This window comes from Choristoneura fumiferana, chromosome 18 (genome assembly GCF_025370935.1).
Source record: "Choristoneura fumiferana chromosome 18, NRCan_CFum_1, whole genome shotgun sequence".
Lineage (NCBI taxonomy): Eukaryota > Metazoa > Arthropoda > Insecta > Lepidoptera > Tortricidae > Choristoneura > Choristoneura fumiferana.
The window spans coordinates 17,935,122-17,951,119 of record NC_133489.1 but is presented as its reverse complement, the minus strand read 5'-3'; the positions used below and the strand labels follow the sequence as shown (position 1 = coordinate 17,951,119).

Here is a 15,998-nt window from a genome sequence, read left to right as displayed (position 1 = left end):
CAACTAATTCGTCGGCTCTTTGTATCAAAGGTTTGTACATGTTTGTATCATGAGCATTCGATCATGGATTAGATTATGTAAAATACGAGTGCAGTTCAGATAACGTTGGAAATTTTAGAACTCTAATTAATTGAAATGTATGTAGACGACATATTAATAAAGTAAATAACTGCGTATCTCTTGTATTTGTTATGAAAAATTTTGAGCAATTACTTACACTTTTTGTTGTTTTATCGTATTGGCATTATTACGTTTAGACTTGCATGTCAAAGTCAAAATATCTTTATTCAATTTAGGCTATATCAAGCACTTATATATGTCAAAAAAATCTACCACCGGTTTGGAAAAACCTCTGTTGAGAAGCATCCGGCAAGAAAATCAACGAGGTTATTTTTTTTTATTCATGACAATTAAAGCAACCAGGAACGTAAGTAAAGATGTACGTGCGACATAGTTAAACTAATTAACTTACCATTAATTATCTTAAAGTTAAAATGAATACATTATGGAAAATAATAACCGTTTATTTAAAATTTAAGGATGTACAATAATTTTAACGAGATCGCTTGTGACATTAATACAAAATGACATAAAATTCGACTATCCCACAAGTTTTTGTTTACAGATCAAGCTGCTGTAGCGATTATTACTTCTGGCAAGAAGGACAGCTTGAATTAAAAGCAGTGCTGTTCCAGACTCGTAAAAACTGTTACGTAATGGCTTTTAGAACTCCAATCCTTAATATGGCACAGCCAACTTGTCCCGGTTACTTATTTATGCACAAGTTTTGTGAGATGAATAAAGAACTATCATAACCAACTGCAAACCCCCCTGTCATCGACTAGTTTTCAATCTATCTATACCATCGGTACCAATTTACCTAACTATTCATATTTCTCAACTTTCGTAAAATTTCTTCAATTTACTTTCTTATTGATAAGGTTTAATAGAATGACTAAAATAAACCTTTCAAATTTCACTTAACTTTGTACATTTGATTCTAATTCTAATCTGACTTAATTTGTTTTCAAGGAACTTTGTTCTCATTATCATCAAGCGTACATTGCTTAAGATTTTAAATATTTACAAAACTCACTAGACATGGGTATCTTCATTCTATTGCACAACCCAAAGTCTAGTTATCCTTAATCAATACATTTCTGAGAAAGCCGCCTCTTATTTCCGGATCACAAAGTTATACATTATCGATATTAACCACGACGTGGATTTCTCGTCGCTTATCTGGAGCGGTTAATGGGATAAGAGGTCAAGGGGCCCGACCGGTCCCAAGTAAACTTAACACTTAAGATACCACAGTCCTGCTTTATCATTAATCAGTTTACGTAGGTTCGTGCTATTTGCCCTGCAGGCGAGTCAAGCTTCAAACCTAGCTAACTCCTACTTAATGCCCCTTGATTTTATTACTCTGATAATTTCCGCCGCCAGCTCACGTTTCTAAGGTTTTGTTTTTCCTCTTTGAGAATCTGATGATGCCTTCGATGGACCAGGGGACGACGCAGCAGAGGTTGCACACTGTGAGCATGTAAAACGCTATGGCGTAGCTGTCTGTGTAGTCTCGGATGAAACCTAAAAAATTAAACAGACTTTATCCTGTTCTTGACTGTATTTATATTAGGTGAGTACTTATTATGTATGTATTTCCTCATTATGACTTATTAAGTTTACATTGACTTATATCGAAATGTTCAATGTTATACCTAATAAGTTAGTGTCAATTATCGAAATTAATCCGATTAATCAGTCTGACAAATCATTAACATCACCACTATAATTACACCGAAAAATAATTACATCAATGATTTTGAACCTTAAAACATTGAAATGAAACTATTTTACACTACTTTGTCGTAAAATCCCGATGTGACGGTTAAAAGGTATAAAAAATAAATAATTTATTGCCCTTTCTTAGTCACAAGAAAATCAAGATGTGTTAAAAGTAATTTGGAATGTAAATAATTCAGTTACGTACAATGCGTAAAATGACGAATTTCGTGGAATAGATAAATGTAATGTTCGTAAAAGAAGCATTGTTATTAGAATTATTGTAGGCGTCGATTACTTATAATTTCTTTGTTTTATTATAAATAAGTGGAAGGGTTGATAATAATACGAGTTCATAATAATAAGCACTGATACGTCATTGCTTTCGGTTGATGAGTCCTATCACATAGACATGCCACCCTAGTTATCTCGAGGGAGCACACAGGATTAACCACCAAATGTCAGCAGTAGGTAAAACAGCCTGTTTCAATATGATAAAGAACATATTATCATATTATGCTTATTTTTGTAACGAATATCCTGTATCAAATGCTATATAGCAAACTCGTTCTAAGATATGATTTCATTTGTTCCAGGTATAAACTGCAGGAAGTATTTCTTCATCAAAACTCGAGTAATTTATAACTAACCTATTTGTTTAACTGCACGGTTAGACGAATCTCCTGACCGAACAGAACTAACTACCGCGGAAACAAGTGTAAGAATTTCAAGGATTTTACCTATTAGACCCATCGGCGTTGAATGATGGCAATTAATTATGATTATAGTTGAGTAACCTTACCTATCATGGGTCCAACGCTCAGGCTCAAGGCGCCACAGAGTAGCATGTACAGTCCGTATGCCGGTGGGTATCGCTCGATGGGCACATGCTCTGCCATGACAATAGGCTGCGCTATGTGTATCAACGACCTTAACGCCCCCAGTACACCCGTCAGAATCAGAAGTGGCGTATATGTGGTACACTGGATCAATACTGGAAGGAAAAAAATATTTGAAATAAAAATATCCTGTAGAGTAAATATGATACTAATGGAGCATTGAAAATGGCAACAATTAGATGATAAATTTCCGAAATTACCGATAAGATTGAAAATATAAAATAAATAAATAGGAGCATAAATTTGATGCTTGCCTTGAAAAAATCACCTTCTAGCGAAAAAAAACAAGATAAGATTGTGAGGATGTGACCTTTTAAGTGTATCGAGATTTCTATACTGTTCTAGTGTGCCAAAAATGTATATTTTATACGTCTGTCACACAATGCCAAGGATCTAGAATGACGCACATTTAATATTCATGAAATCGTTTATTTGTGTTTACTATTTGCATAACGAGTCCTTTCCAAAATCCACCTACACAAACTATGCGTACGAGATAATAGTGCCTAAGTTTAAAATATAATTCTCAAAATATTTACTATCGCTGTCATACATTTATACAGCAAAATAACGTAGTGGTAAAAGGTAAATTTATGTTGTGGTAGTCTGATTTAATGCGGTGGTGTAAGCTTATATAACACACGAGTAAATAGTAAAAAGCAACTTAAACTAAATAAAAGAGGACTTTAATTTGTAACTAAACATGATTATGATATTCGGCACCAGAGAATGTGTGAAAGTAGATAGATGACTATGTAAATAAAATTGAAACTTGTGACGTAAAAGCTTGTCAGAGCATGCATCTTGTAGAAAAGACTGAAACCTAATAAAGCTTACCTATTCTAAATACTGCAGTGAAAAATGCTCCAGCAAAGAACATGTATCTACTGTTCATATTGAAGAAGTGGCCAGTTACTCCCAGCAAGAGCCGCGCTGTCATGTCTGTAGCTCCCCCTATCGCAATTATGTTCGCAATCTCCACCTGGAGGGACAAAATATGATAATATATAACATAGACAATATTTTTCATATATAACAAGATAACAGTCAGCTCAAAATCTGTTTTTTTTTACTCATACTAAGATAACTTCTTTAATTTCTTACAATAAAAGTAGATATTAAAACAATTAACATAAGAATGAAACATGCATATTTTGTATCCACGTGGAATATGAGTTTGTTTAAGTTTTTTAGGGTTCCGGAGACAAAATGGCAAAAACGGAACCCTTATAGTTTTGTCAAGTCCGTCTGTCTGTCTTTCTGTCCGTCGGTCCGTATGTCACAGGCATTTTACTCGAAAACTACAAGATGTATATCAATGAAATTTGGGGTATAGATGTATTTAGTTTTGTAATTAAATTACAAAAATAAATATTTATAGGGGGGGGGGCACTACATACACGTACCAGATTTTTTTTTTAACTCGCATCAACGTCTGGCACGTAGTTCGACAGCTCTTTTGAAAAGATGTTTAGGTTTCTCAAAAAAAATTTGATTAAGTGAAGATTTCCGGAAATAATCGCTCCCAAAGTAGCAAAAGTTGTGTCCCCCCCTCTCTATCTTGTAAACCGTTTGTCCAAAAAATATGCAAAAAAATATGGAAAGGTAACGCTTAATAAATACTTTCAAGGAAAATTCGTTTCAAACATGATCGGGTATACCGTTTTTGAGTTATTGCCGAAAAACTGCGCTTCTCAACAAAAGGACGTAAGTGCCGTGAATATACTTGTTTTTACGGACTACGGAACCCTATTTTGGTCGTGTCCGACACGCCCTTGGCCGGTTTTTTCAAATATTTCTTGTTTCTACTAGCCATGAACAAGCCTATTAGACATGACTTGACTTGAAAGAAACAAGGTATTTAAAATCGAATCTGAGTTCATTTACTTATTAAAGATCTTTTTTTATCCTTACCCTACTAAGGCCGTTTCTGTCTAGAAATAGTGGTTCCAGTGTGAAAAATGTGAGATCAGCAAAGAACGCCAGTGCCATTCCGAAAGCAATATTGTCATAGATCCAGTCTTTCAGAAGTGTGAGATCTAAATAATCTGCAACCGTTTGCCTAAAAAAATATGAACGCCAATTAACAATCGAATTACCGTAAAATTGCTATTGTTTTATATGTAAAAGTGAAAATCAGTAAGTTGTTATTACCATTTCCCGTCTTTATTCTTAATGATCGGCATGGGTTCAGCAGCGATGTTTCCGAAATTTCCTAAGCTCGACACTGAGGCTGCTTTGTACAAATTCTCGAGGTATACGCTGTCAGTGGAATTAAATCTACTATCAGTCCTGCCGTCCTCGGGGATCAAAACCACTGGAATACTTAATCTCCTGGAATCAGTTAATTTTGGAACGAAGAGGAAATCCGATGCTTTCCGCACTTTCTCCGTGGGGTGGATGTATAAATTTTCCACTGATTTAGCACTGGTTGTATTTTGATTTGTTGATGGATTGAGCTTGTTATTATTGTTTACGAAGTTGAATTGGTTGCCTTCTTTTTCTACGGCAGGTGTTGGAGGTATTACTGGAACAATTAAGTATGTTATTGATTTAAATTGTATTGATACACACAAAGCTGAGTTAATCTTAGTTTTATATACTTACAGACAATTTTCTCGCAAGGCTTCATTTGTTTCACCATATGCCATTCTACTGGCTGCATGACTGCAGCTCCGAATATGCTGTGAGCCGATATGGCACAGAGAATGGCTAACGTCCCTCTGAACCCGAACTCCGTTATAGTAAATCTGATAAACAATGGATATACCATTGTAACCAGTCCAATGGAAGCCTTGCATAGACTGAGATAGAGCACTTTTTTCTTCGTAAAATAGCTATTGAAGCTCGTGTACGAGATTGGAATGAGCAGACCCATTCCTAAGCCTTGGAGAAATCCATTTGTTATAACTAACTGTGTCGTTGATGTAACAAAAATTGCCAAAAAGGAAGCTAACGTGTAAATGAATGCTCCGATAAGCCCAACTTGTCTGAGTGATAACCTTTTCAATGCTATATTTGCTGAGAAGCCTGAAAAGATAAAGAGATATACGTTAATATTTTATTTATAAACGCATCGTAAAAAGATTCTTTGGTATCTATTTGAATTTAAAACGTTATCAAATAACGTTCGTTACTTTCAAACTGATTGACAGTAAGCCGCGATTTAAATTATAACGTTAACAGCTAACAGTTTTTGTTGTAAAATACCATTTAGATTGAAAATACATTAAGCATTTTACAAGCCTGTCTAGTCATAGCAAGATGCCTGACTTTTTCCATCTTAAAATGAGCTCATTTGTCAATTATTTGTTTTAACCGACTTCAAAAAAGGAGGTTATCAGTTCGGTTTTTTTTATGTTTGTTACCTCAGATCTCCGTCATTTATGAACCGATTTCAAAATGGTTTTTTGCGTTCGTTTAGGAATGTCTTCAATTAGGTCCCATAAGCATCAAATCAGGATCTGATGATTGGATCTTAAGGAAATCGAGGGAACTCTTCAAATGTTGTAGGGACACCTATAGTAAATTGGATTATATTTAGTAGTAACTCGTGCATTTTGCTCTTGAAAATCATAATTTGGTAAAGTGGAACTGATGATGAAGACCACAGTTGACCATCGGAGTTACTACTCGATAACAAGTATTTTCCGGGTTAAATTTTAATTACTTTGACATACTTGCTAAGCAATTTATGCTCCTCGTAATGCATATTGGTAAAACGGGTGGTGAAGCACCAGGACTCCTCAATAATGAACGTCTTTGCATCGGAAAAAGCAATCTTTCGTAAAAGGTGACGAGCAGTTGATATTAAACTATTGTATCTTAGATTATTTACACTAAAAAGCGTGAAAAAAAGTAGAAAAAAATTTAACCGACTACAAAAAACCACGAAAATAATTTTCTACCAGTCTGAAGTCGGTCGACGCCTCAGCACGAGCCAGCAGGAGTGATTGAGGCCCAATATAAAGTGCGTAGGTGAGGTAGATGACTATGCTGGCTCGTGCTGAGGCGCCGACCGACTTCAGACTGGCATAAAAATATTTTCATGGTTTTTGTAGCCTGTTCAATTTTTTGTTATAAAATTTTTGTAACACCTACTACTTAGGAAGCGGTTAGAAAGAATAGAATGCAATCGAGGTTAGCAATTGCCACAATTGGCAAGGGTCAAGTGTACTTAAATTTGTATTGATCAGACTTCGGGTATCGTTTCAAGGGTAGCCACAAAGAGCACCTATGATTTTTTCATTTTATTTTAAGAGGATGTTAACCGTATCAGAGAAATAAATATGATAGTTTTTTTTAAAGACGAATTATTTTTATGGCTAAGTGCTATTCGAGTTAGAAACTTTTCTATACTGATAAAGGTACATCCACATATGGCATTAGGGTTGATCAATTGCCAAAACGTGGATATAGTATATTACTGGACTACGAGAGTGTTACGTTTCGTACAAAGATTATCACAACATTAAACACCGCTGACTACCTTGTCTGAGAATGCCATGTTAACATATTAAAACTTATTATTTTTTATTGTACCTACATCGATGAAATATTTAAAATGTAATCATCCAAAAACGAGACATAAGTTGTTTAAGTTCAAATCAGTTGCTAATTTTATTATTACGTCAATATATTTATGACCATTTAAGATGCATGATTTTATAAGAATAATTTAAAGTTTTTTTTATCATTATGAAATGTGATATAAAAATAAGGCCTGTGTATTGTTTTAACGTATTCTAAAACAGAATGCCACTAGTCTAAATGTGTTCATGGGCAAACTGGCGTTACTACATTTTTTACTCTGTATTAATACGCGAGGCATGATGAATACTAAGCTAGTTGCTTGTCCACGCAACAAGAGCAGATTTAAAGTTATAATCAACTGAACATGTGTCTATATCTAGTCACGATATATGGCCGGTATGCCAGGTCAAGTTCAAAGAATCGCACTTTGTTAGGTATAAAATAAAGGTATACCTAATTCATAGTTTGACCATGAGTAGGCGGTTTTGATATGGAATGCCATGAATTTGCTTTAGCAGTAGGTACCTATGCTGATTTTAGACAAAGGGTCGTTTTTTTTTTCGATTTTCGTGGGAATTTGAATACTTGGGATACTCATTAGTTTTGGAGTTCTTGTGAACTTAGTTTTGAATGACACCGTGTATTTTTTCTGAACTTGTAAAAACTGAAAAAAAAACTGTATACTGTACCGCTAAAATGCCTTTTAAGATATATAGTATTTTTAAAATGGATTTATCTTACCTGCTAGGGCCAAGGTGACTTGAAAAACGCCGTATACCACTGTGACAGCTCCTGTGCCGACGCCTAGGTCATCCAGAAAATCATTATATATAAACCCAAAAACTGGCTGGTGAGCGGTGCCTGCTATCTGTCAAAGAAAAAAAAAACACTTTTTTTAACACACACTCTCTAACATCTGTTAGCATGGTGTTACTCTGAAGATGAGCTCTCGTTGAGTTCGAAACGCGTCAGTGTAGTGTGGTGGTAGTGATAGATGGTTTTGTTTTGTGTGATTTGTGTGTTTTCTTACAGTGTGGAGGTGGAGGAACTGCTCGAACACGAATATCTTGCATAAACGTAGCTATCATAAGGTCGCGGGTGAGCCAAGATATTGTTTTAGTTTACTTTTTTGACACCTGCCGCAAAAAGAGGGGTGTTATAAGTTTGACCGCTATGTGTGTCTGTCTGTGGCACCGCAGCTCTTAAACGGGTGAATCAATTTGAATGCGGTTTGTTTTGATTTGAAAGCAGGTTTTCTAGCGATGGTTCTTAGACATGTTTTATCAGAATTGGTTCAGCCGTTTTTGAGACATTGAGCTTTGAAGTGACAATGTCGGGGCTTTTCCAACTTTTTGTTGGTTAGGTTAGGTTCTATTAATTTTACCTACTTTATCTTATTACGAGTATTACTACTAGAAATCCTTGAAAAATCTCAAACTTTGTGTTTCGTGGGACCGACGTAAGTCATCTTCACATCACATCTCGGCCTAGATACCTACCTCCCTATGCAGGGCATAGGCACCCTCTTAACGAGAGGACTTCGGCCGTAGTTCCTAAGCGGGCCCAGTGTAGATTGTGAACTTTCACACCCACCGTTGACTTTGAATTGAAGCTTTCGAATGTAATTCCGCACCTAATTTTCGAAAACTCAGAGGTAAAAGCCCGGACTCGGACTCACGATCCCCAGCTTGAGCGGCCGGAAGCCAAAGCTAGTCTAAGACGGCATTTTTTCACCTTTAACTTTTTTTGCCTATTTTTAATGGCCTTACCAACACGCAATGTTCAAGTAGGTACTACAAAAACGGTTGCCGTGTTGTATAAGCGCAATCCGCATTTAATGCGAAAGAGTGAGATCAGAAACAATTTAGTTCGCGTCATGCAGCGTCCATGCTTGGAGACATGGAGACGTTTTAACTCCCTAGAGCATTAATTTGACAACATCTACGTAATATTAAAACTTATTAGTTTTTTTAGTTTTTAATAGTTTTTACCCGACTGCTCGAAGGAGGGTTATGTTTTTCGAGCGTATGTATGTATGTATGTGGGTATGTATGTCCATTTCTTTGGTCCTCGCTGCAGCATAACGGCTGGACGGATTGTAACATATGAGGTATCATTGGATTCGTCATAACTGTCGGAGTGACATAGGGTATATAATATTTCAATATGGCGTCTGCGAAAAAAAATATAGCAAACGAATAAAAAAAAATTTTTGTATTGTAATAATATGGGAATCAAATGAAAGCTAATAATTAGTCCATTCTAAATATATATAGGTTATAATACTTTTAATCTACTATTTTCACAGAAATATCAAAAAAGTATCAAATAAAAAACATGAAATTTAAAAAATCAAGAAATCTGTCAAGAAGCTCATTTAAGGTTCAACAGTCAGAACTCATTCAAATCGTAATCAGCTCAAAAAATCTTGGTAATGGGTCCCGACTGTTGAACCTTAAATGAGCTTCTTGACCGATTTCTAGACTTATTTTCTTCCTTTTAGTTTTTAAGGCAGTCGGTTTTTTTGATTTTTTGTTGTATAAAGGAGACTAAGTAATAAAAATGTTTATAATTATAAATAAAAAACTCATTACACGTATAATAGGTACGCGTTTTTTGCTGATAATATTTGTTTATTGCGTTGTCATGTAGTTTACATATACTTACCAGTCAAATTTCAGTTCAATTCAACAATTAGGAATAGACATAATTATTGGTATTCAAGTTCCAAGATTTGATTATTTTTTATTTAGGTGCTTAATGAAGAAAAGCTAATATTGAACAAAGTAACTCACAATATATTTAAAAAAAATGTGACATTAGGCTAACTTTTGTAAAAAATATCAAATTGATTTTTACAAAGGTTTTTCTGAAATGCTGTTGACACATTAGTCAGAACCGGTAGCAAAATTAGTACGTGGCATAAAAGAGAACTTTCTAAATCTGCAAGTTATCTGAGCCGTTTTTACAGCTCTTCAATTTATTTTACGCTAGTTTAATAAAAGTTTATACTACCCGTACATGTAAACATAATCCCTTGTCGGGATAGCATGGTAAATAAATTAGTTTTGACACTTACGCTCTCATTTACGCTCTGGGGCCTAACGGGTAGGGAAATAATGGATTCCAACTTCCGAACCTTTTAACCTTTTTTATTTTTTAATCCTGCGTACTTTCTGCAGGCAGTGAGCTCTATGGTGAAATTAAAACATGGCTGCTTATAACGGTTCGCACAGTTACGACACACTTTTTTATTACTAAGTATGTACCTAATTGATCATTCAAGCTATTTATGTACGTTGTTTTAGTTCAGTTTTATCGAATGTTAATTAAAATAGTAGCTTGGCAATTTTTAAAGCATATTTTTCACTTCATATAAAAAAGAAAAATTTTCATTCACTGTGTATTATTAGTGTTAAAATGTATGTGTTAGTGCGATGTTTTAAAAATTAATCGAGTAATCAACACTCAAGTTTTTAAAGTATTAACGTCATAAATAAATGCACATTTAATTGAAATCATTAGTCTGATAGTGCTAAAACGTATAAGTGTTAGTGCGATGTTTTAAAAATTAATTAAGTAATCAACACTCAAGTTTTTAAAGTATTAATGTCATAAATAAATGCACATTTAATTGAAATCATTAGTCTGATAGTGCTAAAATTAAGTGTTATCCAACAAGTAGTCTAATTAACTCTATATCGCGAGGAAAATATCTCACAGTGTGAAATTTTATTACTTTTTTAAAAGTAAGATATAAATTTCACGTGATATTTATCTTTTGAATCGTGACTATTTTAACTGTGATTTCATAATAAAGCATAAATTGCAGATCATTTTAAACACAAATTTGTGATTAAGCACGTTTATCTTATATTAAAAAACGTGTTTAAAAATATAATAATAAATTGAGGTAAGTAAATAAAATTAAATGTCGAATTGAAAATTAACTTACGAAAATAACCGACAATCCGACGCACACGAGGTAGCCCCAACCCCCTTCCGGCGGCACCAGTTCATATTTGTCCGCATCACTATTGCTACTGCATATACTGTATTTTTCCTTGACACTCATATTCACTTGAACCCGACAGCCCAAGTTGTCGTTCCGAAACTCGTGGACGATTGTTACGCTTCTGCGACAAGCAACTCTTTATATGATCTTAGCTGGTGGTCTTATAACACAAAATATTCTGTTGTCGGAGGCAATATTTACTTGAAGGCTTTAATTTTATTAGCGTAATTGAGGATGCTTGTTTTATAGGTAGGGTAAACAAAACCCTCGGTATTCCCACGAGCTGTGACAAACAACTGATAGCCGTAGTTCCATCGGCACACCGCATCGAGAACTGGCACTGGCTTGACGGAAGATACATAGAACATCAACTGTAATAAACGAATCGATACGTCTTGTATTGTTAATTATGACTTATTTGTTTGTCGGTGCGTTATATTATGTACAATGTTTACGATACCAAAGTTAATAATTACTGTATAATACGTGAATATGTTCCTTATTTTTTTTCGCAATTTAGACGCTTTAGTCTCCGAGCGATTATTTTATTAAAAGTAAAACTATACTTTACGAGTCAATTATAACACGGATACTGATTTTACGTTTAGCTTAGTCTAAATAATGCATGCATCAAATTGTGCTTATTGACAAAACGAAACTTGATACTTACCTAAAATAATCGGGTCAGAAAACAATTGCAAACTTATGACATGTAGGCACCATGCAGGCATTAATATTAAGTAGTTACATCATATTGTATTTGTGTAAATTTTAATTACAACATCATATTAGTTATTTCCATACTCAAGGATATTTTTTCCTGCATGAGTTGATTCGGCTGAGAATGTTAAGTTACGATATGACTGCATACGTCGTTTGAATTCATGGAACGTGCTTTAAATAAATTTCAAGATGGTGCTACGAGTACCTCGACCCTTAAGTACAATATTACCCTCTCGTAATTATTATTTATGCGTGTTTTCTCTAACTCATCTGATTTATTGCGACTGTCGCTATTTACAAACGTACGCGAGTTAATTGTTCCCCGTTTAAGATACTGCTGTAATTGATGGAACATTATACACATAATACATTACGGAAATTATTATGCCGTCAATAACATTTGTTATCATTATCATGTTAAATACAAAAAAAAACATCTCAATATGGAACCTAGAAAAAGTATTTTGTTTTTCTAACTGTTATTAACTGTTATTCTGTTCATTTAAACAAATATGCTACATTATTCGCCCAAAGGAAGTAAATGTACAAATTGTGAGGAAAAAGCTTATTGATAAATGCATTTTCAATTTTGTTCTTAACTAAATAGCTTTAATTAAATGACTCATAGTAATTAATTACTCGCATAAGATTTATTTTCAAAAAAATATTGACAGCAATAACTTCATTAGGTCTAAAAAAAAACTTATGAATTATTTATTTATTTTTTCTTCTTTTTAGGTCTTAGAGCAACGCGGGCTTCCTACTGGAAGGGAGTAGCCTTAGCGGTAGATTACCTTTAAAATAATTCTGGCGTTTGTTGCGGGGAGAAATGTGCACACAAGTGCAGTTCCTTACACTTACATGCAAAAAAAAACTGCCAACATTACAGTCAGTGTAATGATGACGTTAACACATAAATAATCCGCACACGCGGCGAATGGCTTCTCCCTTCCGTAGGAAGCTCGCGTTGCTCTAAGTTTTAGGTCTAACATTTAGCTCCTAGAGCCTGGCCAAGCTAACTCTGCAGAGAATAATATGGTAACACTGCAAATCTAATGCAAATTATGTACGTGATTTGACTTTAAAATATAGTGTTGCCAAATTATTCCATTGTAGTTTTAGCTTGGCCAGGCTCTATTAGCATGCGTCTACGTCAAATATTGGGGCTCTACAAAAACTGGTTATGCGATCTGTTGAAAATAAGTCTAAAATTCTCAATTTAAAAGAATCAATTTGTGGAATGCCGTCCTCATATTTTGTTCATTCATGTTTTTTTTACGCCTGCTCTACACAAGCTAGGCTTTTGCAGTTTTTGTGCACACAGTGTCTGTGTTCTTGGGTAAACCACACCGCAGGTGGTTATAATCAATAAGAGCCGGTGTAAGTTTTGATACTTATAACAAAACGTCTTGAGCACGTTCTCATTACTATACAGGAACAAATAAAATGACACCAAAAATCCATTTATAATACATTAGGCTTCATTATCTGAAAAAATATTGATCAGCAAAAATCAAAACGTAAATCGAAAAAGGAGGATTCAAAGATCAAATGAATGAAAAGGAATTACCTACTAAAAACCTTACCTTAACTTGGAGTTACCTACTAAAAATGTACAACAAATCTAATATAACGCGCCTTGCACTGCTGCAATTCGAAAATATTGTGTTGGTTTTAAGTTTGAGTTGCGTCAATTCGTTAATCGTAAACTATATCAATAATAAACTACGCATAACTGAAGCTCCGCTGCTTTTAGTCAGCTTCATAAATTTTGGTATTTTGGTTTTATAAAATAGGAGCAAAATGTAAAATTTCTTCGTTTTAAATTATAATTTCTCATAAAATCTAATTTTAGTGATATTTTTGTTGGTAGGCAGATAAAAACGAGAAACATACTGACTTATACTTTTTCGCTAAAATGGCGTACGTAATTAAACGAATTTGAATGAAATAGCACAACTTAACCTGAATAAGGTAACGTGGATTATTTAAAGGAATACTTTTTGGGTTAGCGATAAAATAAATCTTCTCAGACAAAGTCACGAGCAGCGAGTTTTAAATACAACAGGTACTCAATTACTACGGTGACACTGGCATTGGCAGCACATAGCTACCAATGGCATAGTTGCCGAACTGTTCTCATATTACGAGTATTCGACACTAGAATGCGGTTTGAGACAATTACATTGTTGCGATGAAAAACTTATTCATTAATTTTCAACATAGAATAGCACTTTAATCTCAATCAATGCACGCTGACCGTACAGCATGAGCATTATAAATATTGGCCACTTACGTTTCATTAGGGTCTTAAGAAAAAAAAAAGTTTCTCTAAAGAGGTTTCAATTGTTTCGTTTTAGGTCTCGATTTAGTTTAGCGGTTGTAGAATTGTATGGTATTTTATGTAATCTTCATGTTCTCCCACAGCTATAATTCTGAAAAAACAACATATAACTCCTTCTTAGTGTGTGGGCTGGTTTATTTTTGACATTTCGTATATGTTCGTAGACTTTGAAATGTGCAGAACTAATCCTTGGGTAAGTAAATAAAATAATTTTAGGAACTAATACTGTTGATTAATGTCTCTGAGTGTAACGGACATATTCATTTTGCTTATTTTCGGCTAGATATTTTTAGGTATCTATATATCAATACCACTCTGACATTTTAATTTATTACTCGGATTATGATTTATATTTATTTCAAATGAAAAAAAAACATACTTACAGACGAATTGAGAATCTCCTCCTTTTTTGAAGTCTGTTGAAAATAGGTAGTTTATCTAAATAAAGACATTTACAATATAAATTACATGTTTTGCCATAAAAGCATAATAATTTATGTATCAGTCTAATAAATAGATTTTTATTAAAAAATAAATATCAGAAGAGCCAAGGTAGTTAATTTTATGCATGTGAATGTGATAAATTTGTGTGTTAACAATCCGATGCTAGAATAACTAAGTACACCTACATTTACATAGCTTCTCCAAAAACTGTTAAAGGATAAAGTTTAAAAAATTGGACACATTAATAGCTTTAAACTATTAAAAAATTGTAAGCAAAGGCCGTAACAGGATAAAGGAAGGGCAAACATATAAACGGTGATAATACCTGTCCTCTTTTAAATTATTAGAGAAATCATTAACTAATTCCGACCGTACATCGAACAAGTTGGTAACAATGTGGCATCTGCATTACTCTATAGATAACATGAAGTTAAAAAAATCGGACCATGTTAACTTGTAGTGGTTAACTGCAAGTTAAGCGATTGTAATGAAAATTTGCACTTTAAAGTTGAATATTTCGCAAACAAATCACTGAATCGAAGTTATTTCTTTGGTAAAAATACCTACAGAGCTTCTGGAGAGACAATTCCTTCTAAAATTAATTGATACTTAAGTTTTTATTCTCATATTTTTCACAAACCTTCGTGTATTTAAACACTAATAACTGTTTTTTTTTTACAACAGTTGAATTTAATTTGTCTTTTTAATGTGACTGTCATTGTTACTCCACTTAGCCATGGGTCAAATTAAGCATCTAAAAAATATAATGAAACTTTCGTGCCCCACATAGAATCACTTTCTGCTTTATTCATATAATCAACATGAAAATATTGTTTAATTTGTCAAAGACAATGCGACGGATTTAAAAGTTTATTCAACGTAACTCTATCACCTGTTGGGAAACCCCAAAGTAGGAATACGTGACAAACAAATACAATTAAATCCTGTACAAATAATTCACAACGGTCTATTTGAAATATAAAATAAGTGTACGTTTGTTTATTCATAAAAATTCTACGATCATATATGACCAAAATTATTGACATTAAAAAATGCACCTTTTTTTGCTATATTTAGTGTTCACTTTCTTTGATCAACCATTATTTAACAGGACTTATTTTCCCTTCTGCTTTGTCTGACTTATTTTAAGATTTTAGATCTGAAATGAAAAGGTTAAAAATAATCATTTTTTTCTTTTTGCTTTAATTTAAGGTATTTTTCTTAGGAATATATTTTAAAACTTCAAAAAAATGTTTTG

At 33.7% G+C, this 15,998-nt stretch overlaps 2 protein-coding genes across 6 annotated transcripts in view; one reads left to right on the top strand and one right to left on the bottom strand.

Moving 5' to 3' along the window:
- The window catches only part of kcc (solute carrier family 12 member kcc), a 414,959-nt gene that overhangs the window by 163,961 nt on the left and 235,000 nt on the right, over positions 1-15,998 (top strand). The gene's annotated exons all lie outside the window — the stretch shown is intronic.
- On the bottom strand, positions 510-11,762 carry LOC141438315 (monocarboxylate transporter 9-like). 2 transcript variants are annotated; one of them, XM_074102157.1, is made up of 9 exons: positions 11,431-11,762; positions 11,170-11,365; positions 7,956-8,082; positions 5,289-5,711; positions 4,836-5,208; positions 4,596-4,743; positions 3,519-3,663; positions 2,585-2,776; positions 510-1,587 (listed from the first exon to the last, which is right to left on the bottom strand). In XM_074102157.1, exons 1-9 carry the CDS (start codon positions 11,595-11,597, stop codon positions 1,448-1,450), a joined length of 1,911 nt encoding a protein of 636 aa, XP_073958258.1. In that variant the 5' UTR covers positions 11,598-11,762; the 3' UTR covers positions 510-1,447. The 2 variants fall into 2 exon arrangements, with proteins under 2 accessions (XP_073958258.1, XP_073958259.1); XM_074102158.1 differs by having other exon boundaries at positions 11,170-11,350; positions 11,431-11,761.

Excerpts from the sequence above, each read along its gene's own strand:
- LOC141438315 (XM_074102157.1), bottom strand. The coding sequence starts at position 11,597 with ATGTTCTATGTATCTTCCGTCAAGCCAGTGCCAGTTCTCGATGCGGTG. Across the intron at positions 4,744-4,835 it reads AAGAATAAAGACGGGAAATG|GCAAACGGTTGCAGATTATT; the intron begins GTAATAACAACT and ends ATATTTTTTTAG. Across the intron at positions 1,588-2,584 it reads GAGCGTTGGACCCATGATAG|GTTTCATCCGAGACTACACA; the intron begins GTAAGGTTACTC and ends TTAATTTTTTAG.